We start from the raw sequence: 26,260 nt of genomic DNA, 5'->3' as shown, positions 1-26,260 counted from the left end.
GGGTGAACTGTGCAGCCCCTGGCAGGACCATGCTCCTCCTGTCCAGCCAGTTCTCATTTCCCTCAAAATCCACTCCCAAAGCCTTTCTGGAGGAGGCTGGAGCAGAGCCAACGCTTTTGCCTTGTCTCAGGAATCGGTGAACTCTGATTTTCCCAGGACAGGATATTATTTCATCCAACCTTTTCAAAAGGGGGAAGACAAAATCCCACATGAGACAGGGACTCGGATTTCAGAGCAGCAGATGCCAGGGAGGGGGAGAGCAGTTAATGGGCTCTGCAATTCCAGCAGGAAACAGTCGGAGCTCTGCTGCTGCTGCTGCAGCTCTGGGACGGGGGAGCAGCACAACAGGAGGGGAGGGAGGGTGGGGAGCAGCAACTGCAGGGATTTGGGCTCCTGGAAAACTCCAGCCTGGGAGCTGGGCAGAGGAACCCTTGGGGCAGAGGAACCCTTCAGCAGCCCTGGGGGGAGCAGCTCAGGCCTGGCAGAGCAGCTTTGGCTGCCCAACCTGTGCCACCCTCTGCAGTCACCCCATGGCCACCCTGTGCCACCCTCTGCAGTCACCCCATGGCCATCCTCACCCTGTACCACCCTCTGCAGTCACCCCATGGCCATCCCCAAGCTGTGCCACCCTCTGCAGTCACCCCATGGCCATCCTCACCCTGTGCCACCCTCTGCAGTCACCCCATGACCATCCTCACCCTGTACCACCCTCTGCAGTCACCCCATGGCAATCCTCACCCTGTGCCACCCTCTGCAGTCACCCCATGGCCATCCCCAAGCTGTGCCACCCCCACCATGGCAGGTACCAACCCTGCAGTAGCAGCACATCCCTAGAAGTTCCCTCTTTTTCTCAAGAATCAGTTTTTCCTTTCCCTCCGAGCTTCCCAGGCACAATGCCCAGCCTGCCCCCTGTTTTTAAGGGCTGGATAAAAGGAAAGGAGCACAGTGCTGCAGATGAAGCTCTGCAGTAAGTGTGGGAGCTCCAGTGCTCCTGCCCAGGATTCTGGACTTGCCCACTGCTGCAGCCAGCTCCAGAAGGAGCCAGCAGCAGTCCTGCCCTCCAGCCACACCTTGGCACAGCCAACATCTGTCAGCACATGGGGAACACAAACACAGGGCAGGGGCTTGGAATCACAGCAGCCTTGAGCTGCTTTTCCTTCGCCCCCGTTAACAACCCCATTAACTGTGTGCCCGTGATGGATCCTGGCAGCACTGGGAGCTGCACAGCTCCTGCCCTGGGCAGCAGGACGGTGGGAGAACAAGGAGGTTCTCCAGGTGAACCAAAACTTCAGCAGATGATCAACTCTCCTGCGCTTCCCAGCAGGAATCTGATCTCTGCTTCGATCCAGTCCAACCCAAAACCACAGAGCTCTGGCCCAAGGATTCCCAGCAGGTCCATCCAAGCTCAGATCCAGACCAGCAGAGCACCATCCTCCTCCTCCTCCTCCTGCAGCACCATCCCCACCCCGGGGGTGCTGTGCTGGCAGAGCAGAGATCCTCCCTGCAGCCCCTGCCCCCAAATCCTGGGCATTTGCCTCCAATGAGGCTCTTCCCCAGTGAAGGAGCAGCAGAGAACTCAAATATCCTGCCCAGGGCCATTGTAGAGAGCTGGAGTGTGACTCTGAGCTCTCATCAGCCCCTTGCTCTGCCCCTGAAGGCGCTGATAGCATCGTGCCACACTGCAGGGCCCTGAGGGACAGCAGAGATAAAGCAAAGAGCATTTCCAGCCCCAGGAAAAGCACCTGGGGCACTTAAAACCCAATGCCTGCAGCTGCTGCCCTGCCCAGGCCAGGCTCCACAGGGAGTTAAAATTAAGCTTAATCACAGCAGTGGCTGTGCTGTGAGGAGTTGGGAATTCTCGATGAGCCTGGCTGGGCTGTTCAGTGAGTTTTGGAGTCACCCCATGGAGCTTTGCATCCAGCTGTGCAGTGCCTGAGGCACTCCTGCCTCCCCACAGACCCCGTCAGGGGAGAAAACACCTCAGAGAAAGCTGGATTGGCACAAACCCTGTGAGCCAAAGGCTGGGGCACAGCAGGAGCTGGGACAGGGTGCAAAGCAGGACAGGGGCTTTGTAATCAGCAGCACAGAGCAGGAGAAGGGCTGCCTGTGCCTGGCTTGGATCTTCCCTGGGCCCTGTCCTGCAGAACCATCCCAGCGAGGTGATGGATGGACCGTGGGGGGCAGGATGTCCTGGTCAGTCCCAGGGGACAGAGGAACAGGGCACACGCTGATCCCATTCCACCCACAGAGCCACCCTCAGTCAGCTGCACCTCCCTCCTTGGCATGTCCCCTCTGCCCGCACCTCCCACCCAACAATGAGGAATCTCAGCCATAGCAAACCCTTCCTGCCATGCCATGCCATGCCATGCCATGCCATGCCATGCCATGCCATGCCATGCCATGCCATGCCATGCCATGCCATGCCATGCCATGCCATGCCATGCCATGCCATGCCATGCCATGCCATGCCATGCCATGCCATGCCATGCCATGCCATGCCATGCCATCCCATCCCATCCCATCCCATCCCATCCCAGGGATGCAGGGAGCTGCTGGGGAGGTGTGAGTGCAGCACTTGTGCCCTGTGGCTGTAACTCACCATGAAGGACTGCCAGTCCTCCCTGGAGTTCCTCCAGAGGACAATGGTGGGCACACCGGGGGTGCCAGCAGGGCCAGGCTCACCTGGGGGCCCCGTCCTCCCCACGGCCCCCGGGAATCCCTGCAGAGACAAGGGCAGCTCCTTAAAACCAGCATGGCTTTGGGCCTCAGCACAGGCTCTGAGCCAGGGCAGTGTCGGGGCTGGGCAGGGAGGGCAGGACAAATGTCCCTGCAAGGTGATTTCATGGATATGAAATGGGGCTGGGCTTTGGGACACACTAGTGTCCCTCCTCCAGGTGACCTGAGCTGAAGCTGCTCCACCTCCCATTGAGAGCCCAAAGGGAAGGGAGCAGCTTGTCCAGGCAGCTCAGCCACAGAATCAGAAAATATCCTGAGCTGGAAGAGACCCCAAGGATCACCCAGCCCACTCCTGTCCCTGCCCAGACCCCCAAAATCCCACTCTGAATTTCTAACTGATTCAGAGGCTGGAAGGCCTCACAAGGCCCAAATCTGAGGCCTAGACTGGAGTAGCTCAAATCTCATTCCAAACATAAATCATTCCCTCTCTCTCTCAGAAATGCTGCAACACCTCGATGTCCCAAAGGGTTGGATGCCACCCTGGGCACCCCTGGCAGCGCTGGCCAAAGGCTCCTGGAGCTCTGGCAGCCTCGGGGCCGTGCCCATTCCCTGGGCAGCCTGGGCAGTGCCAGCACCTCTGGGGGAAGAACCTTTCCTGCTCTCCAGCCTGAGCTGCCCTGGCCCAGCTCCAGCCGTTCCTGGCTCCTGTCCCTGTCCCAGAGCAGAGCTGGAGCTGCCCCTGGGGAGGAGCTGCAGCCCCCGGGGAGCTCTGCCCTCAGCCTGCCCCAGTGAACCATCCCAGTGCCCTCAGCTGCTCCTCACGGCCCCTCCAGACCCTGCCCTTGTGGCCTCCTCTGAACACTCTCTGATAACTCAATGTCATTTTTCATATTGTGCTGCTCAAAACTCCCCAGAACTCAAGCACGGCTTAACTAAATCCAGTTCCTTCCTCTTCCAAACCCACAGACAGGTCCTTGCCCTGCAGCTTCAGGAGCTCCCACTGCCTGTGGATGAAAAACCCCCAAACCAACCCAAACCACGGTGGTGCCAGCCCCACAGCCCACACTGGACACTGTTTTTGTGGGTACTCACTTTGTCTCCTTTGGGTCCCACCAGCCCCCGTCTGCCGGGACAGCCCTGAAAGGCAAAGGAGCAGAGCTGTGACCCCAGAGGGGACATCCCACAGGGACTGAGTGAGCAGGGCCACAGCCCCTGGGGAAACAAGGACTGAAATGGCTGATTCAGAGCAAACCAGTCCCCAAGAAATACCCCAAAACCCAGTGTGGGGTGGGGAGAGCCCCCTGGTTTGGGTGCTGCTGCCCTGGCACCAGCAGCTGAGCTGTGCCACCCTGCATAACCACAGAAACAGCCCAGACCGGGCAGGGGAGCAGGAGAACATCTCCTGACACCTGGGAAGGACAGGCAATGTGTTAGGGAAAAAAAAAAAATCCCCTAAAATTGAATCATATCCACACTCCAATAGGTGTTTGGACAAGGACTAAAATATCTGTTGCTTTTAACTGGTGGGAGATGTGATCTGGGATCAGAGCCCACAGAGCTCCACGGCTCAGTTCCCTCTCCATGGAGGCCCCAGAGCCCCCCTGCCCTCCGTCCTCAGGGGAGGCTGCCAGGCTGGAGACACATCTGATGGCTCTGGCCATGGCTGGCACGTGCCACCACTGAGCTTCAGTCCTACACGGAATCCCAGCCTGGTTTGGGCTGGAAGGGACCTTAAATCCACCCAGTGCCACCCCTGCCATGGCAGGGACACCTCCCACTGTCCCAGGCTGCTCCCAGCCCTGTCCAGCCTGGCCTTGGGCACTGCCAGGGATGCAGGGGCAGCCACAGCTGCTCTGGGCACCTGTGCCAGGGCCTGGTCACCCTCAGAGAAAAGATTTTATTCCTAATATCCCATCTAAACCCACTCTTTTTCCATGCTGTTTTTCCAAGCTCTTTTCCCACTCCCCTTGTCCTGTCACTCCATGCCCTCCAGAGCCCTTTTCCATCTTTCCTGTCAGCTCCTACAGCTGGGCTGGAGCTCTGGTGCCGGTGTTTCCATCCAGGACATCAGCACCAAGGACAAAAATCCCATCCCCAGCCTTTCTCCAGGAGAGGAAAGCAGTTCCCCCGCTGCTGGGGGACAGCAGGGCTGTCACACGTCGTGACGTTTCCTCTGCTCCTGGGATTTTTTCAGCCTCCAGCATCTGTTCCTTTTGCCATTTTCTTCTATTTTTGCAGGCAGGAGCTGCAGCAGCAAGGAGGTGGCTTGAGGGGGAAGTTAGCAGTCCTAAATTTAAACCAAGCCTGGCTCGGGGATGATGGATTTAGTGCCAGGTCCCTCAAACACAGCCATGGAAATGGTCCTGCAGGATCCCCCCGAGCCCCAGGGCAGAACCCACAACTTTCACAGGGATGGAAGGAAAAGGGAAGAGAAGGTGCCCAGGGTCACTTAGAAATAAAAATAAAAATAAATAAAATAAAATATAAAATTTCCTAAAGAAATAGTTAAGAAAATGGAACCAAATAAGGGGAATAATTTTGGCAGAATAAACAAACACAGAAAAATATTTAAAACCATTTTCAGCTACTCCTCAATGAAGATAAGACTCCTCTAAAGCTTTTTCTATTTCAAGTTTACAGTTTCTTTTTACAATTTTCCTTTTTTTATCCTCAGTGAAGACGTGACTCCTCTAAACATTTCTCTAGTCTAAGTTTACCTTTTTTTTTTTCTAAATTTCCCTTTTTTCATCCTCTGTAATGACTGAATGACTTGAAAAACAGTCATAACTTATTAAAAGATAAACTCAGTGCTCTGCTTTGAACCTGGCACCATTTTGGGGGTGAAGAAGCCAAAGCCAACGATGCCAGCTGGGTCTGTGGGTGGGTGCAGGGGTTTGTGTGGGGACTGGAGGAGAGGGTTTGGTCCCCTCTGGTCCCCTCAGCCTAATTCTGGGCTGGACCAGTGTGAAATAAAAACCCACAGCGTGGCTGAATGATTTGAGACCATCTCTAGAGCAAGGAGGACAAGGCAATCATCTTATCTCCAGTTTTCAGTGATGTTTCTGAAGAACTCTCCAGGAATATCAAAAACCTTTTCACAAGGTCAATGCACAGCCCCACTGCGCCTGCATGGGGAGGGTTCCCCACCCTGGAGAAGGTTTCCTATCCTGGAGGAGGTTTCCTATCCTGGGCAAGTTTCACCACCCTAGAGAAGGTTCCCCACTCTGGGGAACATTTCCCTCCCTGGAGAACATTCCCCACCCTGGAGAAGGTTTCCCTATCCTGGAGAACATTTTGCACCCTGGGGAAGGTTTCCCACTCTGGGGAAGTTTCCCGATCCTGGGGAAGGTTTCCCACTCTGGGGAACATTTGCCACCCTGGGGAAGTTTTGCCACCCTGGGGAACATTTCCCACCCTGGAGAAGGTTTCCCCACCCTGGAGAAGGTTTCCCATCCTGGAGAAAGTTTCCCCACCCTGGGAAACATTTCCCTCCCTGGAGAACATTCCCCCCCCTGGAGAAGGTTTCCCATCCGGGGGAAGTTTCCCGATCCTGGAGAAGATTTCCCACCCTGGGGAACATTTCCCATCCTGAAGAAGGTTTCCCCATCCTGGAGAAGGTTCCCCCACCCTGGAGAACATTTTGCACCCTGGGGAACATTTGCTACCCTGGGGAAGTTTTGCCACCCTGAAGAAGTTTTGCCACCCTGGGGAACATTTCCCACCCTGGGGAAGGTTCCCCATCCTGGGGAACATTTCCCTCCCTGGTGAACATTTCCCACCCTGGAGAAGGTTCCCCACCCTGGAGAAGGTTCCCCACCCTGGAGGAGCCTTCCCTGTGCTGTTCCCCCTGTCTCAGCAGCCTCTGCCCACCACCCACCCACCCCTCCCTCCCGTGCTCCACTCACCGGCAGCCCAGGCGGTCCCGGCAGCCCCGGTGGTCCCGGCTTCACACAGCCCTGTCCTCCACGTGCCACCCACAATCCAGACTGTCCCGCTCCAAGGGGAGGCTGTGGGACACCCAGCACTGCCCCTGCCCTCAGGGGACCTTTGGGGACGTTTCCTTTGGGAGCAGCCCCCCGATGAGCTGGTGGGGACACTTTGGGGTCCAGGTGGGGTTTGCCGGGCGGGAGCCGCCGCTGAGCGCTGGTGTCCCCCGACAGCTTCTCCGTGGTGACGTTCTCCTCCCGGGGGTCAGAGCCACGCTCCTTCTTGGCTGCTCGGGGGGGTTTGATGGAGGCTGCTGGGTGGATGAAGCACTGTCAGATTCCCAGAAATTGTGCTGGAGAAAAGGAGGAGAATCGTTGACTCACCTGAGCTTCTCCTGAGTGCTGGCCTGCCCGGACCAGTGATTTTATTGTAGGTGGAGTTCAGCAGCTCAAAGCCTTCATCCTCAATGGAAAGGCTGCCCTCCTCCTCCTCCTCCTCCTCAGCTGATAGCAGCTCGTGGGCAGAGGGGGAAGCCAGGGCATTCCCATCAGGCTGGAGGCTGAGGGTGCCCTGGGCATCCTCCCATGGCCAAGGTGGCCCCGGGGCCGAATCTGAACTGGTGACTCTGGAATCCTGAAAAGAGAGAAGGGAAAAAAATGAAATTTGAAGGGTTCACTTATTTTTTTCCTTTCCTGCTCAATGACCTGCCCAGGGAGGTGGTGGAGTCACCAGCCCTGGGAGTGTCCAGGGCATGACTGGACGTGGCACTCAGTGCTCTGCTCTGGGTGACAAGGTCACAGGCTGGACTCAATGGCCTTGGAGGTCATTTCTGACCTTATGATCCTATAATTCCTCATTTCCCACATGTAGGAATGCTGCTGGGGAACAATGCAGGGCACAGTTTGTGAGCCCCAGGCAGGAGCCCTCAAATTCTGGGGCAGTTCATCCAGAACGAGCAGGAGACTGCAACCAGCTACAAACCAAACCAAAACTCACCTTCCACCAGGGACACTGGGGCACCTGTGCCAGGGCCTGCCCACCCTCCCAGGGAACAATTCCCGATTCTCAATCTCCCATCCATCCCTGCCCTCTGGCAGTGGGAGCCATTCCCTGTGTCCTGTCCCTCCATCCCCTGTCCCCAGTCCCTCTGCAGCTCTCCTGGAGCCCCTTCAGGCCCTGGAAGGGCTCTGAGCTCTCCCCAGAGCCCACAGCCTAACGACAGAAATCCAATCTTGAGAGCAATCACTGGAAGAGTTACAGCAGGGATCGATGTGTCCCTTCAGGCTCTGGATTCTCCTGCTCCTGCAGATTCCAGGGCTCCTGGTGTCCTCCTGGGGGAATGGTGCCAGCAGGTCAGAGGGGAGCTCGGACCCCCACCACACAACTTCCCACTGGAGCAGCTGCAAACCTCCGGGGGCTGGGAAGGGGAGACAGGCACAAGGCCAGGAGGAGCCTCCTGGATGCTCCCAGTAATTTCATTTAGGGCAGTGACTTGCACAGGGCTCCCTCTGTCCTCTGCTGTCACCTTGAACGGTCCCTGCAGGTCTCAAGGGCTCTGTCAGCCCTGGAATCCCCAGCAGAGCCCAGGCACTGCCCTTGGAGGGGGGAAAACTGCAGCGCTGGGAGAAATCTCCACACTCAACACACAAACACCCACGGTGGAAAAGGAATGGAACTTCAGAGTTCCCTGCATTTCCAAATCCCACCCAGCACCAGTGAAAGCACCTCAGGCTGGGCTTGTGGGTGGGTGTGGAGGTCCTGGAGCTGCTCTCCTGTGTTGCAAGGACATCTTTCTTTCAGGATTTTTCATAGAGGAGCACAGAGAGAAGAAAGAGAAAACAATTTCTGTGGGAATCCAGAGCTTCCCTCTGGCTGCCCTGGCAGGTCTGGGACCCTGGCAGGGGTCAGGAACCCCCCTGGACAGAGCCCCCAGAGACACTGGCTGTGATCTCTGTCCATGGAAAAGAATTTTCAATCTTACAGGATGAATTACAAGCTCTGAGTGTTTGATATCAGTAATAATTAAGTGTGGCACGGGTGCAAAAGTAAAATTTTAGGGTTCTAGATAAGGGGTTCAAAGGGGATAAGATGGAGGAAATTGGGTGTGTCTTGTCCTTTTTCTCCTTCTTCATGCCCTCCATGTTTCACTGTGGTGTTGGCATTTTTCTGTTGGTTCAGGCTGGGGACACACTGTCCAACGTAGGTGACAGATATTGGCACATTATTGTAAATCCAGCACAGGTAGTTTGTGGTATTTAATGTTTGTACCATCCCACTGAGGGCAGAGCCCCACACGCTGCCCTGCAGGACAGAGCTGCGGCAGGGCAGCAGAACATGTTAGAGATAAACAGAATAAACAACCTTGAAACAGCACAGACCAATTATGGCTTCTGCTTTGGCAGCGGAGCAGAAAGACAGAGACTTTCTACGATCTCGGGATCATCAATATCACAGATTCCGACAAATTTCTATTTCTGCTCCTTGTTTTTTCTATGTGGAATGTGTTTGGAGAATTGTTTACCTGAGGTGAATGCTTGATTGGATTCTGGTGAGGATTGTTTGAGCCTGATGGCCAATCCAACCCACCTGGGGCTGGACTCTCAGAGAGGGTCCCAAGTTGTTAGTTAAACATGGTAGTTAGAGTAGGTATGTAGTTTTTAATACCTCCTTTAAATAGTATATTAATATATTATAGTACAGTTATAATAAAGAAATCATTCAGCCTTCTGAATTGGAGTCAGACATCATCATTTCTTCCCCCAGGTTCACCTATATTTTGCAATACTCCTGGAGCAGCTGAAGCATTTCCACATGGCCCCCAGTCCTGCCTGTAGCCCGCTCCGTGCTCCCACCAGGCTCCGTGGGGACAGGGACAGCTGGTGGCACCTGGAGCTGGTGGCACCAGCCCTGCCTGGTGGCTCCTGCTGGAGGAGCTGCTCGAGGAACCAGCTGAGAGGAGTCACTAGAGGGAGATGCAGCCCCACGCTTGCCTTGCAGGGCTGGGAAGGAAACCTGGGGAGTCCTTCCCTTCCTTCTTCCCACATTCCGTGGGCTGAGCCCTTCACCTGGCTCCCGTTCTGTGCAAGAGCTTTTACAGAGAATTCTGTGAGCCAGAGAAGTTTGATAAGAAGCTCCATGTTCACCCCTGCAAGAATTTTCTACCAAGGTTGTTGACATAGAAACCAAGAAAGAAAGAAGGAGAAATAAGAGAAACCTGCCACTGCCTGTTCCAATGACACTTGGTTTGTATTTCCTGACCAATGAGTAAAGTGTAAGTTATGAGTTTGTAAGAATGTATAAAAAATGTGTTTGTAAGAATGTAGAAAATGTAAAGTCTAGAATAAAAACAGCTTGAAGCCTTCTGAAAACGCAGTGTTGCTTTGTGTTGTGACTTTCTCAACTCTGACACCATTCTGCTCTGCTCCACTGGCTGGGGAGCACCAAGGAGAATGTAAAAAACAACAATTTCCCTGCCTGAAGGGGTGATCCTTCAGGTGAGACCCCAACCAAGCCCCATTTGGGGTGACCACGGGAGGCAGAGGAGCTCCAAAGGCAGCAGGAGCTGCTGAAGCTTTGATCTGCTGCCATCACATTGGAGATGTCCAAGCTCTTCCCATCCCAAATGCAGGAGAAAAGGAAATTCTCACTTTTAAATGTTCAGCTTTTAGTTTGAAAAGATTCTTTTATAAACATCTGAAGTGGGGAGCTGTAAAAACAGAGTTGAAACAAAGAATTTTTCTTTCAGAAATTAAACCTTGCAGCCGTGCAGTTTTGATGTTATATTTTGGTGCTTTGTGGGGTTTCTGGTTAAAAGCAGGTCTTGAAACACACCTTTAATGGTGAAAAAATAAATCAATGTATTTCAGCTTCCCCACTTGATCTGTATTTCTCCCTCCAACCAATTTTTCTAGTTTTGATCCAAAGCAGTAATTTCCTTAAAACACATTTTTGCAATCCCCAGGACTGGAAAGTTTCGGCTACAGCAACTTGGTGCCTCATTTTGTACACCTTGAAGTGAAAAATGAATGGAAGACAGCAGCACCTCTCTGCTCCATGGGACTGGCAGATTAACCCCAGGGGCAGCAGCAGCCAGAAATTTAAAAACCAGTTCCTCAAGGACAGTTACCTGTGGATAACTGTGGCACATGATGTCAGGGAATGGTTTGGGTTGGAAAAGACCTCAAATCCCATCTCACTCCACCCTTGCCAAGGGCAGGGACACCTTCCACAGGCCGGGTTGCTCAGATTTCCACACAACTGAACCAGCAGGTGAGGAAAATTGTGGTGAGAATCCCCCAGTGGAATGAGCCACGAGCTGAGAGGCGCTGCAGGAGCTGAAGTGTTCAGGTTCCCACGAGGTGATGCTGGTGCAGAACAGCCCCCACAGGATGTGCCAGCCTGGGAATCCCAGTGGGAAGCCACATCCAGGCCTGGCAGCTGGCACTGGGAGCCCAGAATTCCCACACAGTGAAGGAAAGGAGGTTTTAATTCAACTTCAACACTTGACATGGGAACGGTCCACCCTGGAAACTCCCATCTGGCAAGGCTCAGGGGAAAAGGGGCTCTAAGGAAAAATTACTGAGGCACAAGGCTGGATTATATTGGTTTGTGTCAACACAACTAAAAGCCAAAATCAATAGAATCCATCCTTGCTCCTCCAAACTGGCCAAATTTAGAGGAGAACCAGCTGAGAGGGACAAATTTGGAACAGCTCTGAGGCTGTCCAAAAGCGTGAGAGTTGAGTGAGGCATGTGGGTTTGAACTCCCAGAAATTCCAGCTGGGAAGTGGGGAAGGAACCCAGATTGAAAGCAGCCATTAAAGATGACAAAACAGAAGGGAAAAAAGAAGGAATTGGCACGTGACATGCAAGGCCGGGTCTGCGACTTGCAGAAAATTGGATTAGAGAAGGAAAATAAAGGCAGAAGTCTCTGCCCCAGCCACAGGTTGGGTCCCCACTGTCACCTGCCAGGTGACACTAACACAACCACAGCAACCACGTGGGAAGAGCTGGAGAAGCCCAGTTCTGTCCACACTTGGAAAATACAGATGACATAACCAAGTAACAATGAAATCCATCCCATTCCAGAGGGGACAAGGAGCAGAGATTTCTGAATCCCAGCCCAAGAATTCCACCCCAAAAGCATTAAAACCTCGGGCTCTCCCCAAGATGAGCACTGAATTTTCAGTTTGGCTCAGAGAGCTGGGGAAGCTCCAGGGGACTGACTGGGAAAAGGCTTTGTGTTGTGCCAATATGGAACTTAAAAAAAGAAAGGCAAAAAAAAGGCAAACGGGAAGCTTTGAGTAATTACAGACCTCTTCCCTCAAGCTGAGCCCAAGTGAAATAACAGAACTGATACAGGGCTCATTAATAAAGAAAGCACAGATATGCAATTAATGCCATGCCTTTGGAAAGAGTTTCTAACTTGGTATCTTGCCTGAGGAGCCTAAGAGTGTTTTATTGACAAAGATAACAGTGCTGCTGGACCTCTGGAGGGCTTTTCTGCTTGTGCCACACTCCAAAACCTCCTCAGTGGCAAAGGGGTTAAAGCCCAGCTTGGAGCATCCCTGTTTTCAGCAGCACAGACAACCAGCATAACATTCTGCCCTAATTTTCAGCCGGGTCAGGCTGAGTAAAACAGAGTTCAAAGCTCAGGGTCTTCTCCCAGGAAACAGATTTTTTTCTTTAATAGAAGCCTCTTCCATCCAACAGCCAAAGGGACAAGGTGATTCACTCGACATCTATTTTAAACTAGTTTTCCCAGCATTTTCTAGCATCAAGCCCCTAGAAGAGGCTGCATCATAATAAAAAAAAAAAAAAATCAAGGTTGGACTGATTTAAAGAAGGAATAAGTGCCAGGAAATGCCATGGGCCGTGGCCAGCAGCAGATCAGGTGCCAGTTGTACCTGAGGAGCTGCAGCACCCACAGCAGGGCTCTGGAGGGGATAAACCCCTCCTGGAGCTCAGCACAGCCCCTCTGCTCTGCCCTCATTGCTGGGGAGGGGATGGGGCCATGCCTCAGGGCTTCAGCCCATATCACACCTGGGTGCTGGATTTGGGAAGGGAATACACCAAAATAATCAATTTATCATTACATTTATCCCACAGTGGGTTTGTAGGATATTAAATCATCCACAGATCTTATCCTGCTGGAGAAACTGGACTGTGAGCTCTGCAGGGGCTGAGATACCAGAGCTATCAGGAACAGCACCTCGAGATAAGGCCTGAGAGCAGGAGACAGAGCTGGGCTCCAGCTGCCAGTCACATTCCCCATGGGGATATTTGGTATTATCCCACCTTTTCCAAGGAACCAGCGGCCCCAGAGCTCCTGGAAGCGGTGGGATGGAGGAGGGACAGTTCCCTCATGAGGGCTTGTCTTTGTTAGTCAGGATGGGCTTTTTGTCACGGGTGTTTTGAAGCCCAGAACCAGGAGTATGTGCAAGTCCCAATTTCCACAGGCTCCTCTGGCTGGACAGGAAGGATGGAATTTTAGGATTGAGCGAGCCTGAAGGAGCGATTCCCATAGCAGCTGTGCCCACTGACAAACCTAAGCACCAGAGAACAGAAGTGCCACGACCCAACCAAGGGTTTCCACAGAGCTTTCACAGCATTTTTAAATCAAGAAGGAATTTCCCAACTAGTTGGACTGCCCAGAACATTAAACAGTGGGATGTAAGCTTTGACTGTGTGGTGAATGCCTTTAGGATCCCAGGTTAAGCTGCCTTGGAAAAGCCATTCAGCTCAGCCCTCCTGTCACGTTTAGGACAGGCAGTCTAAGAGAAAACAAAATACAGCAGAAGTGGCTCAACACCATCCATGCCCTAGAGATTGCTCAGAAATGGCAATTTATTCCTCAAAAAAAAATTGCCAAAAGGAGTGGGCTGCAATTCAGGTATCACTGCCAGTAACAAACCCATCTATTGCCTTCCCCCATTACCTCTTCCTCTGCCATCACCCTGAGCCTCCATAATTATTTAGCTCTAATTAACAATTAAGGAATTCACCAATGTACTAATTTACTTCTAAATGAACAAAGGAACTAGGAAGCAGAGCTGTGGCCTGTGCCTGCAGCAGAGCTGGGCTGCTCCTCATCACTGCCAAACTCCTTTTTTATTCCTAATAAATCTTAACGCCAAATATTCCAAGGCGTCTCTGCTCCTTATTAAGTGCTTGAAAAATAAACTTGTCCCAAATCCAGAATATTGTTCGTTTTCCCCGGCAGACCTATGAATTTCACCACTTTCCTTGTTATGGCAACGCCTTGCCAGGGTCTGGAAGAACCCCCAGGTGGGAATCACACCCCAAAGAGGATCCAGCAGGATGGCAGAGCCCACCTTCCATAAGTGCCCAGGAAAGGTGATTTTGCCACCTCAGTTCATTCCAAACCCACAGCACATCCCCCCTGAGCTGCTGAGCCCGGAGCAGAGCTGCCAAAGGCCACTTGGCCAAGTCCAGTTTGGAATTATGCAGGTGTAGCCAGGCAGTGAAAGCCAGCTGAGAGAAGAGAGCCTGTCCCCAAAGAGTTAACAGCAGCCAGGAGGGGAATGAAGAACTTGAACTGCTCAGTCACACACACACAGATCTCAGTCACACACACACAAATCTCAGTCACACACACACACATCTCAATTTTCATTTGCTGTTGTGTTTTCGTGGACTTGAACAGCAAAGCTTGGCTAAAAACCCCAAATAAAGCAGGAATAAAGCAGGAACATGAAGCCAGCCTCTGTCAGAGCACTCCCTCATGTCCCCAGCACATGCACAAGAGCTGGGGACACGCTCCCAGCTCCAGCTGGGGGACAGCAGCTCCACCAAAGAGCTCAGAACCAGAGCTCCAGTGGGACTGGGGGCACCCATCCCTCTGCCAGCACCAGGTCCCAGGAAGCCACGCCAAGGAGGGCCCCAGAACCACAACCACCCCCTCCCACAGAGATCTCCAGCCCTTCCCAGCCCCTCAGCAGCAGCAGGGACATCCTGGGGGCGCCTCCCCAGGCAGGCAGCACATCCCACTGTGGGCAGGAGCAGTGGGCATCCTGCTTTATCCCAAATCCTGCCCCCCTGCTGACCTCACCTCCTTCCTTCCGGGCTAATCCAGCCTGGCTCAGCTCCCAGGCAGATCCACAAATCCCCATGGCTGATCCACCTCATTCCCTGCCCCGCCACCTCCCCTCTGGCTCCCTGCAAACGCTCAGGAAGGTCACCTGAGCACTCACCATGACCTCCACCAGGTCTGGGACACGGCAAGGAACGTTCAAACCATTAAAGAGAGAGGTGGCAGCAAAGAAATTAACAAAAACAGCCAAGAAAATCGTAATTATAATGGCATTGTCTGGGTATTTCAGCTTTGCCTTATTGCTTATTAGAGCAACTCCTGTCCCCAGGAGACAGCCTGGGGGTGACAGCACAGGGACACGAGGCAGGACAGGGCAGGAGCCATACCTGAGTAGATGAATCCTGGATTTCATTGGTTTCCTTTGGCACCTGGAGAGTTGGAGAGAGACAAGAGGAAAAACGTCACTGCCCAAGGACCAGCACTGACTTCAGCATGTGTTTGTTGTTGGCTCCAGGACTGAGGAGCTATCTCTGCTGGCACAGGAAACATCCAGGGAATGCACAGCGGGAGCCAATCCTTCCCAGCAACATCAGGGAATGGCTTCTGATCAAACCTCTCAAGAGCTTGGTGGGTTTTTTGCAGTTTCTGTTCATCTGGAAGCTCCTCAGTCCTGGGGAGGGCCAGCAAGGGATGGGAACTGGGGGAATGTGGGGTAGAATTATCCCAGGGGTAACCTGCAGGCAACTTCCTTAAAGTGATGCTCAAAGTGAAATTTTCTGCTTGATGGGTGAGACCCCAGAGCCATTCATGGAAGAGCTCCAGGCCTCTGGAGCTCAGGACAATGGAGGTTTCATTTTGGGATGAGCAGGGGCTGCAGTGGCCACTTGGGGTTACACTGACCACTCCTGTCATCCCCAGAGCAGGAGGGAAGCAGCTCAGTGTTAGACTCAGCCTGCTCCACACTGCCAGCTCCTCAATTCCCCATCAGCAGTGCTTTCCCACAAATCCTCCTCTCCAAACAACCAGCACAAACCAAAGCAGCCCTGGGAGTGCAGCAGCCACTGCAGGGCTGTCCCAGGTGCCACCACCACGCCCTGTTCCCTGCCTGATCTGCTGGCTCCAGCATCCCAAAGGAACCAGGAGCCAGACAGGGCAGGTGCCCCGTGGCACACCCTTGGCACTGCCCTTTCCCAGCAGCTGTCCCAGCTCCTCCCCAGCCCACAGACATGGGTTACACACCAGGGGGAGGCTCGTGCCAGGTGCTGACATCCAGCACTTGCCTCTCCCCAGCTTTTTCCAGGCTCCTATGAAGCACTTCCTGCGGAGGTACCTGGCCCAAGATGTGAAAATTTTCCCTGGGCCAGCTCCAGCTCCTGAGGAAAACCTGGGTGTTTCATGTTTTGGGGGGTTTATGATGTGATCTGGGCTTTTGGACACAGATATGGTTGTTGAAAAAATGCTGAACGCCACAATGAAAGCGAAGTCCCCCAAATTTCCATTTTCCAGCAATGCTGGCAGAACTGAGGGACAGCTTGTGGAAGGATGAAGTACCAAAGGATGCAATGCTGCTGGGAGTGGGCAGGAATTCCAGAGTGCTGTCCAATTCCCAAGGACAGCTCGCACCTCCTCTCAGAAGCACAGCTCCAGCTGCAGCATTGCTCAAAGCCTTCCTGTGCCACACACACGAGCACATTCAGTCATAGCCACCCCCAGGCTTTCCCTGGATCCCAAACTCTCCCTTTAACTCACTCTCCTTGGCACCAAACCCATCTGTGACTCGAAGGGATGGAAAAGAACCACCCCACCTCCTCATACCCCATCCCAAACTGGAGATCCCACCAATTCCAGGCGACACCCTGGGTTGGGCTTTTCCTTGGAATCGTGTGACGCCGAGGAAAAGCTTGGCCCAGCAGTCCCTAAATTTGCCAGCTGTCCCCAGCCACACCTCTGGCCAGGCTGTTGAGAGCTCCCACGGGGCCCTGAGGAGGCTGGAGGAGCCTGGGCAGGTGGACTTGTAGCTGTGGCACTGCTGAGCAGCAGCTGCTGGGTCTCCCATCACGAAGGTCAGCTGCTGGAGAGCGCCCTGGAAGAGACAGAAACCAGAGTTTGTGCTCCTGCTTCTTCCAGAGGAGAGGGAAAGGTCTGGAAGGGCCTGCAGGGGAGGTCATCTCCAGCTTCTCATAGCCAGGGGTTTCTTTACAGGATGGTTTGGGCAATGAACGTTCCCTCTCCAGCTTCAGGTGTTCCATGCAAAATGCCATGGGCAGGGACACCCCCACTGTCCCACACTGCTCCAGCCTGGCCTTGGGCACTGCCAGGGATCCAGGGGCAGCCACAGCTGCTCTGGGCACCTGTGCCAGGGCCTGCCCACCATCCCAGGGAACAATTCCTTCCCCATATCCCATGTATCCCCGCCCTTTGGAAGTTTGAAGCCATTGGAGACACTTCCCCAACCAGATCTTTCCATGCTGACTGCACAGAGACTTCTCTGCATGGTCCAAGCCATGGCCAACACCAGAGGATGAGTGGAAATCAAGCCCAGAGGTGACCTGACGCTGCCCCTTGTGCTGCCCTGACCCAAACCCAAGCTCTCTGCACAATTCCAAGCCTTTGCTTAGCTTATCCTGCCCAAGCATGAAAATAAATGTTGTTTTGGGAAGAGAAGGCGATGGAAAAGGATTCCATCAGAGGGAACCTGCAGCCTCATTCACACAGGTAGAGCTGACCCTGCCCAGCTCTCACCTTAAAGGGGATCTCAAAGGACTCGATGATGCCTCCAATGATGATCAGCCCCTCGGTGTTCACGCCCATCCCAAAATAGTTGGACCAGCTCACTCTGTCCACCAGCCGGCAGTCCACGTGCAGCTCCAGCCTCTCCAGGGAGATGCTGAGAGCCACCTGGTGCCAGTGCCCATCGCCCAGGAAGGACACTGGGAACCTGAGGGAAGGGGAGGAGGCACAGCAGGAAACTTCATCCCACACCTGACCCAGGAGCAGGCTTCACCCCTTAGCAGCTCCCGGGTCCCTCACGTATCCATCCTCAGTGCAGACATGAGGAACAATCCGAGAATTGTTACACCACCATCACTTGTTTCCCATGGATTTGGGGATGTCTGCAACCACTCGAGACATCTGAGAAATGACTGGGGTTTGGGTCTTGATTTATCCCCAGGGATCTGAGCCTTTTTGTTCCTTGCTTTGTTTCTCAGAGCTGCAATATTTTGGCAGAGTGGAGTTGGGCAGTGACAACCCGTGCCAGGTCTGATGGACGTCACCTTCCTTCAGCTGAGGAGAGCTCAGCACTGCCCAGAGCCCACCAGAGAGGGAAAGCCTGACCCTTGGCCTCAGGAGGAGAAAAGGAAGGAAGGAAAGGCAGGAAAACATTGCCTGGGACTTACTCGTAGTGTCTCCTCCTCGTGGTGACAAAGACCAGGGCGTAGGGGTTAATCCTGATCTGGAAGAGCACGTGGCTGCGGTGGCTGAGGATGGTCACCAGGCTGGTGTCCTCCTTCAGGGAGTACCTGAGCTTCAGTAGCACGCTCAGCTCGTCTGCAAACCTGGTGGAAAGAGGGGACACGTGCCATTGTGCAGCTGCTGCTGTGTCACCATCAACTGAGCTCTTCGGATAAAAAAATTCCAGGCACGGCACAAATGAATGAGTGAAAAGGAAAAAAAAAAAAAGGGAAAAAAGGCCAACAATTGTTCCAGTTGAGAGGTTCAAAGAGAAGCAGCCAGGCCTAAATTTGCACTGCCTACACAACCTCAGCACGGGGTGATGGGGCCATGCCAAGGTGTCCTTCCTGCACCCAGCCAAGAACAATCAAAGAACACCAGAATGATTTGGGTTGGAGGAAACCTTCAAGCTCATCTCATCCCACCCCCTGCCACAGGCAGGGACACTTTCCACTGTCCCAGGCTGCTCCAAGCCCCATCCAACCTGTCCTTGGACACTACTGGGGACAGGACAAACTGATCTAAAATGTAAGAAATGAAGGAAGCCCTGAGCTCAGAGCGCAGAGTGGCTGAGTTATCTCCCTGTCATCATGGAATGGGCTCTCCAAGGAGCCCCTCTGTGGGAATCCAGGGCTTCCCTCTGGCTGCCCTGGCAGGTCTGGGACCCTGGCAGGGGTCAGGAACCCCCCTGGACAGAGCCCCCAGAGACACTGGCTGTGATCTCTGTCCATGGAAAAGAGTTTTCAATCTTACAGGATGAATTACAAGCTCTGAGTGTTTGATATCAGTAATAATTAGTGTGGCACGGGTGCAAAAGTAAAATTTTAGGATTCTAGATTAGGGGTTCAGAGGAGACAAGATGGAGGAAATTGGGTGTGTCTTGTCCTTTTTCTCCTTCTTCATGCCCTCCATGTTTCACTGTGGTGTTGGCATTTTTCTGTTGGTTCAGGCTGGGGACACACTGTCCAACGTAGGTGACAGATATTGGCACGTTATTGTAAATCCAGCACAGGTAGTTTGTGGTATTTAATGTTTGTACCATCCCACTGAGGGCAGAGCCCCACACGCTGCCCTGCAGGACAGAGCTGCGGCAGGGCAGCAGAACATGTTAGAGATAAACAGAATAAACAACCTTGAAACCAGCACAGATGAATTATGGCTTCTGCTTTGGCAGCGGGGCAGAAAGACAGAGACTTTCTACAATCTTGGGATCATCAATACCACAGATTCTGACACCCCTCAAACCAACAGCCACGCCTTAGATGATTTTTTGAGCCCCAGCAGCCCATTCCCACCCCTGCAGGGAGGTTACCTGTCCCCAAAGGCCTCTCTGGTGGGGATGTTGAGGGTCGCGTACTGCCCGATCTCCAGGATCCTGCACTTGCTGTGGTCGTAGCCAAAGGAAACATTGCTGAGGTCCTGGGCATGGAGAGTGATTTTGTCCAGCAGGTTCACCTCATCTGCATTGGGGGAGAAGAGAGAGATGCTCAGGAGCTGAGAAACGTCCACTACAGGGCTCTGCTCTGTTCATTCTCCAGTGAGAGAAAACCTGACAAATTGGACAACAGATAAAACCTGCAGGAAGAAGAATGTCAATTTGGGAAAATTAAAATCCAGTGCACAAATTCAGCAGACTCAGATCCCAAAAACCACTCAGACAACTTCACAAGCAGCCAGGTGAGATTTTTGAACCACAATATGAGTTTTGAGGCCACTGTCCCAAAGGTAGGAAGGGCCATTCCTTCCCCAGCTGTGGTGGTGCCCTCACAACCACAGAGTTGGGATGCTCAGGGCTGTAAAGCAGAGCCTGGGACACAAATGCCCCAAACCACAAGTCCTGCAGCAGCTGGGTACAGGGATCCTGCTCATCCTTTCCCAAACTCCCTTGTTGATGCTGTAAATAAAGAATTGGACCAAGGAGTGGGAAGAAATTGCTGTGCCCCTCAGCATGTCCTGAGCAGAGGGTGGGGACACCCCCCAAAGCCGGGTTCAGCCCTATCACAGGGTCAGGAATTCCTGGGAGAATTCCCAGGAAGGAAAGGATCCACCCTCAGAATGTGCTGTGAACTTTTGAGATGGTTTGAACAGGGGAGAGCCCCTGCCCTGGGCTGTTTGGCATCACCATCAGAAGCTTTTCACTCCCTTGGAGAACAGACTTTATCTTCCCAAGCGCATCTTTAACTAAAGAATCTTTGAGCTACAGGAATACCTGAGGAAAAATGTGTCTTAAACCTCAAGGTTTCTTCTTCCTATCCATTAGCAAAGACTTGCAGACCTCAGACATCTAAAATCAGATCCCCCCAGTGTGGCAACAACTCTGCCACCAGCACGGAGTGGGGACAAGGGACAGATCAGCACCCCTGAGCCAGCCCTGCAGGACCACTCCAGAGCCCACAGTCCCTTTCTTGGGAGGGTCTGGACAATCCCACTCGATGATTTGTCAGTGGGAATTGTGCCAGCACCATCTGCATGAGCATCTGCCATGGCTTGGGAAGCATCCAGCCCCTTCACTGCCTGGAATTCCCGCTGTGGATGAGCTGTGAGATTGATTTGAGGGCAGACAAACAGCCCCGGGCACGCTGCGACCTGCCAGGAGATATCCACACACCAGAGAGGCAAAATAACAAATCAATCAAGCAGAAAGCAGCTTTGATCTGCTTCAGACACTCGTGGGTCACTCCTGACACCACCTCCTTGGAAGATTTTGCATGGGAAAGAGCTCTGTGATGGGAAAGAGGGGCAGGAATGGAGGAGATGAGGCTTTTTGTGGGGATTTGTGACTTCACCTGGGATTTCCCCAGCTCTCCACACAGGGCACAGCATCCACTGGTTTTCAGGCAACCTCTAAAGCTCTGTAAAATGAAGGTGCAGCAGCTTTTGGCAGAAGGAGCACCAAAAAAACTGTGAGCAAGCCAGAGGGTGAAGGGTTGAGCCCCTGGGAGCCCTGACCAGCCAAAAACCCCCAGAGGCAGAGCCAGCAGAGTTTATCAGCACAGCATGGGAATTAATCCAAGACCAAGGAGCTCCCAGAGAAGAAACTATCAGGAGTGTTTGTCCCTCTCAGTCCCAAGCATTTTTGGGAGTGATCCCCTCACTGCTGGCATCAATGGATGTGCCAGGACCTCCAAAATTCCATCTCCAGGGGCTGCAGCCCCCACCAGGGTTGAGCTTGGCTGAAGATCACAGGCACTGACAGCTCAGTGGATCCTGTCAGGGATGTGATTCCCACATCTGCTGCAGCTGGATTTGATGCCTTGTGAGGGCTGGAACAGAGACTGGGCAGACCTAAAGAATAAAGCAGGGATTTATTAAAGGATCTCCTCCATGGATCCACCTTGGGCAGCACCAGAGCCCAGCCAGGGCTGCACCCAAATGAACCAAAATGGTCCCAAAATGCACGAGCGCTCCCGGGGGCTCTCCCTGGGATCAGTTCTGCTCCATTGGCACCTTGGAGTTCATTGTCCCATTCCAGCTTTAGCCCAGGCAGTCCCACCCTGCTTGTTTTTCTCTCTCCAGCCCACGGTGTTTGTGCTCCTGGGCTGAGATTTGGATCATTTGTCCTTGGTGCCCAGCTGGAGCAGGAATTGTTTTGTCTCCCTGCTCTGTGCAGAGAGCTCAGCATCCCCTCAGATGGAGCCCAGACCCACAGACTAAAGCAGCACAGAATGTGAAAATATAAAAGCTGAAACCTGAGGCATCAGAACAGCCCTGGAATGAACACACAGGGAATATTCCCTGGGCAGGGCACCACTCCCTGGTTAGGCTCTGATGGCAGGGAACAGAGGGGGAGTGGCTTTAAACTAAAAGATCAATTTAGATTTGAGGTAAATTTTTTTTTTTTTTTTTTTTTTTTTTTTTTTTTTTTACAATGAGGCTGGTTAAACCCTGGCACAGGTGCCCAGAGCAGCTGAGGCTGCCCCTGGATCCCTGGCAGTGCCCAAGGCCAGGCTGGATGGGGCTTGGAGCAGCCTGGGACAGTGGGGGGTGTCTCTGCCATGGCAGGGGTAGAATGGGATGGGTTTTAAGGTCCCTTCCAACCCAAACTGTACCAGGATTCCAAGAGTAGGTTCCTGCACTCTCTGAGCTCACTGCCCTGCAGTGCTGGGGCAGGAGCTGCTGCACAATGGGGCTGTTCAGGGCACTGATTCAGGGCTCAGCCAGCCTCACACCAAAGGCTTTCCTTGCTGCTTCTCCCCAGGGTTAACCTCTCCCTCCTGGCACAGCTGCGTTCGTGGCTCCTACAAGAACATCACGGATTTGCTGGACATTTCCAAGCAGGGTGATTGTCTCCCTTTGCCCTGAGCTCTGGGAGCACACAGGCTGCTTCCCAAGGCCAGGGAATTCCTGGGAAGAGATTCCCAGCTGCAGGGGCTGTCACCAGCTCAGAGAGCAGGGGAGAGCAGGGTCACACCTTCCTGGGAGCACACTCATCCCAGGCAGGGGATGCTGAGGCTGCTGAGCGCAGTAGCTGCAGCAGCCAGAGGCAGGAACAGCCCAGGTTGTACATCTGCTACAGGAATTCTCTGTTTCCTTTACAAAAATCCCACTTTCTCTGGAGTTTTCAGCATTCCCAGGGCTAAGTTGCTTTACCTCCACAGCCAGGCTTCCCTTCTCCTTGCAGAGGCCATCAGGGAGTAGCTCTGCTCACAAACACTCTTTGTACCCCTGCTGAGCATCCTGCACCCCCAGCACCCCCCAACCTCCATCCTGGGTCCCAAAACAGAGCTCACAGCCCTGCTGTGCTCACCTTGTCCTTCCCACTGCCCACAGAGCACATCAGCACCCCAGCCTAACCCCTCTGCTATTCAACCTCTGCCCTAACACCTCCAGAATGGCTATTCCTGCACTGGGAAAGAAATTCCTGGAGTGCAGCTGCAGCTGCCAAATCCAACTTGCCCCTAAAAGCAGCTCAGGAATCTTCCCAGGCATGCCAGGGCCAGGGAGACTGGTGCAGGGGCAGTCAGGGGGAGAAGCTGGGAGGGAGCAGCTGCTGCCAGGAGCTGGGACACGCAGGGCCTTGTTAACAGATCCCCACCAGAGCTCCAAACAGGGCTGAGGGCACAGGGCTGAGCTTAAATGGGCTGCTGGGATGAGCTGGGGGGTCCCAGGTGAGGCTGGTTGGGGTCATTAAGGCCCATTCAGGAATCAGAGGAGTTTTTTCTCTACCATCCCATCCTGGAGGAAGGTGTTCCCTGAGGGGCACCCCCAGCTGCAGACACAGCAAAGTGACCACCCATATTCTCCTTTGGCTCATTTCAATGTGTGAAACTTCCACTGAGCTTTACGTTCTCCCCAAAAGAGGAAAATGAGGGAAAATTGTATTAAACAGCCAAAAACTGGGGCCTTGGAGAGCTGCTAGCAGGGTCTGTCAGGCTGAGTCATTTCCCCTGGATGTGGCACTGGCTGGCACCTGAAATAACAGGGCTGGACAAGCCCTGGGGACAGCCTGGCTGGGGAATGGAGCCTGTGACCTCATGGGCCTTTCCTCCCTCCAACTCCTGAGTGCCTGATGGAAATGTCCTGCCAGGAGCCTGCTCAGGATCACTGCAAACTCTGCATCAGAGGGGCTGGGACATCACAGCTCCAGAATTTAATCAGGAAGTTTCCCTGTCGGAATCTGTGGTATTGATGATCCCGAGATTGTAGAAAGTCTCTGTCTTTCTGCCCCCCTGCCAAAGCAGAAGCCATAATTGGTCTGTGCTGGTTTCAGGGTTGTTTATTCTGTTTATCTCTAACATGTTCTGCTGCCCTGCCGCAGCTCTGTCCTGCAGGGCAGCGTGTGGGGCTCTGCCCTCAGTGGGATGGTACAAACATCAAATACCACAAACTACCTGTGCTGGATTTACAATAACGTGCCAATATCTGTCACCTACGTTGAACAGTGTGTCCCCAGCCTGAACCAACAGAAAAATGCCAACACCACAGTGAAACATGGAGGGCATGAAGAAGGAGCAAAAGGACAAGGCACACCCAATTTCCTCCATCTTGTCCCCTTTGAACCCCTAATCTAGAATCCTAAAATTTTACTTTTGCACCCATGCCACACTTAATTATTACTTATATCAAATACTGAGAGCTGGTAATTCATCCTGTAAGATTGAAAACTCTTTTCCATGGACAGAGATCACAGACAGTGTCTCTGGGGCTCTGTCCAGGGGGGTTCCTGACCCCTGCCAGGGTCCCAGACCTGCCAGGGCAGCCAGAGGGAAGCCCTGGATTCCCACATTTCCCTGCATTAGATGATGGAAAACCAGGGCTCCATGCTGGAGGCTCACACCAGTGACACCAGCACTGAGCATCCAAACCAGCACAGCCCTCCCAGCCCACCAGGTCTCCTCCACCTCCCCCTGGCATCCCACAGCCGTGGGAAGATGTTGGAGGTTGTGCCTGACTTTCTCTGGAGCAAGGGCAGCAAAAACAGCAACTTCCCACTTATTTGGAATTGCCTGGTGGCTCTGCATGTTGGCTGGACAAGCTCAAGGACTCCTTGATGTTACAGAATTTCTGAGAGAGAGAGGGCGTGATTTATGTCTGGAGGGAGAGTTGAGCTACCCCTCAGACCAGGCCCTGATAAGCAGCCTTGGTGGGGCCTGGGAGCCTTTGATGCAGTGAGAAATCAGTTGTGGCGCAGTTAGAAATTATGTTAAGGTGACTACAAAGTAATGAGCTATCCGAGTGTGAATTAGAGTAGAGCTGCAGTGTGAAAAGCCTGACCACCTTAAGGCCAAGGTAAACAATGTTAGCGTGCCAATCAGAGTGCCTTTGTAAACTGTAAACTATATAGAAGTGTATAGAAGCTGCCATCTTCTCACTAATAAAGGGGAGAACGTTGCATTATCATATTGGTTCGATCGTGCATTCTGTCCTGTCCAGCTTTCCTGTTTTATGAGGTCCCTGGCTTTGCTTGACGTGAAGTTTTTTGTAGGCAGCTCTTCCTGCTTCTCCTTCCATCCCAGAATTTCTGATGCCAATGCCCGTGGCAGCCACCCGTGTCACTGCCAGTGCCACATCCATTCCTTACTGTTCCCATTTCCCTCCCATCCAACCATCCCTTCCTGAGGAGACTCCAGAAGGCACCTGAGGTGAGCTTTGAGCTGCAGCACTCACAGCTCCCAGGGCTGGTTATGCAACAGGATTTCAACCTCTTCCTCCTCCTCCCTGCTCCGGAGAGCAGGGATAATTTGGGTTTGACCCCGTGGCTGCAGGTCCAGAGGGGCCAGAGCCAAAGCAGGAAGAAAAGGAACAAGGGCATTCCCAACAGAGGACGCGGGACCCATTATGGAAGAGTGAATGCAGCCACCCACCCACAGAGAGGACAGCAAATTCCAGGGGAGAGAAACCTTCTCGGAAGAAAGAGCTTGGCTGCACCCATTGTCTGGGCAGGAAAACCGGGAGCACAGGTTCTCCTGGAGCTCCTGACCCGGAGCTGCAGCTGTGCTGCCGCTCCTTTGTGCCCGCCCAGCACGGGGGGCTCTGCGGGATGGGGATGGGGCTTCTGGGGACAAAGCCTGGCGGGAGGAAGGGCTGCTGGAAGGAGGGATGACCCCCAGTAAGGATAAGCTGGGAAAAGTAGGGCAAGTGGCAGGAAAGGAAGAGAGCTTTGGTGTGGGAATCCAGGGCTTCCCTCTGGCTGCCCTGGCAGGTCTGGGACCCCGGCAGGGGTCAGGAACCCCCCTGGATAGAGCCCCCAGAGACACTGTCTGTGATCTCTGTCCATGGAAAAGAGTTTTCAATCTTACAGGATGAATTACAAACTCTGAGTGTTTGATATAAGTAATAATTAAGTGTGGCACGGGTGCAAAAGTAAAATTTTAGGATTCTAGATAAGGGGTGCAAAGGGCACAAGATGGAGGAAATTGGGTGTGCCTTGTCCTTTTTCTCCTTCTTCATGCCCTCCATGTTTCACTGTGGTGTTGGCATTTTTCTGTTGGTTCAGGCTGGGGACACACTGTCCAACGTAGGTGACAGATATTGGCACGTTATTGTAAATCCAGCACAGGTAGTTTGTGGTATTTAATGTTTGTACCATCCCACTGAGGGCAGAGCCCCACACGCTGCCCTGCAGGACAGAGCTGTGGCAGGGCAGCAGAACATGTTAGAGATAAACAGAATAAACAACCTTGAAACAGCACAGACCAATTATGGCTTCTGC

At 53.2% G+C, this 26,260-nt stretch overlaps 1 protein-coding gene across 1 annotated transcript in view; it reads right to left on the bottom strand.

The window, feature by feature from the left end:
- Window positions 1-26,260, bottom strand: part of LOC105760944 (uncharacterized) — an 82,463-nt gene that overhangs the window by 31,110 nt on the left and 25,093 nt on the right. The window contains exons 2-10 of the mRNA XM_072936809.1: window positions 19,421-19,568; window positions 18,054-18,212; window positions 17,398-17,593; window positions 16,601-16,738; window positions 15,042-15,083; window positions 6,987-7,236; window positions 6,554-6,913; window positions 3,769-4,085; window positions 2,600-2,719 (exon numbers count right to left, since the gene is read on the bottom strand). Of these exons, the coding sequence (XP_072792910.1) occupies window positions 2,600-2,719; window positions 3,769-4,085; window positions 6,554-6,913; window positions 6,987-7,236; window positions 15,042-15,083; window positions 16,601-16,738; window positions 17,398-17,593; window positions 18,054-18,212; window positions 19,421-19,568 (1,730 nt within the window). The remainder of the gene's footprint in view (window positions 1-2,599; window positions 2,720-3,768; window positions 4,086-6,553; window positions 6,914-6,986; window positions 7,237-15,041; window positions 15,084-16,600; window positions 16,739-17,397; window positions 17,594-18,053; window positions 18,213-19,420; window positions 19,569-26,260) is intronic.

Source organism: Taeniopygia guttata, chromosome 17 (assembly GCF_048771995.1).
Source record: "Taeniopygia guttata chromosome 17, bTaeGut7.mat, whole genome shotgun sequence".
Taxonomy (NCBI): Eukaryota; Metazoa; Chordata; class Aves; order Passeriformes; family Estrildidae; genus Taeniopygia; species Taeniopygia guttata.
This window is presented reverse-complemented; position numbering and strand designations above follow the sequence as displayed.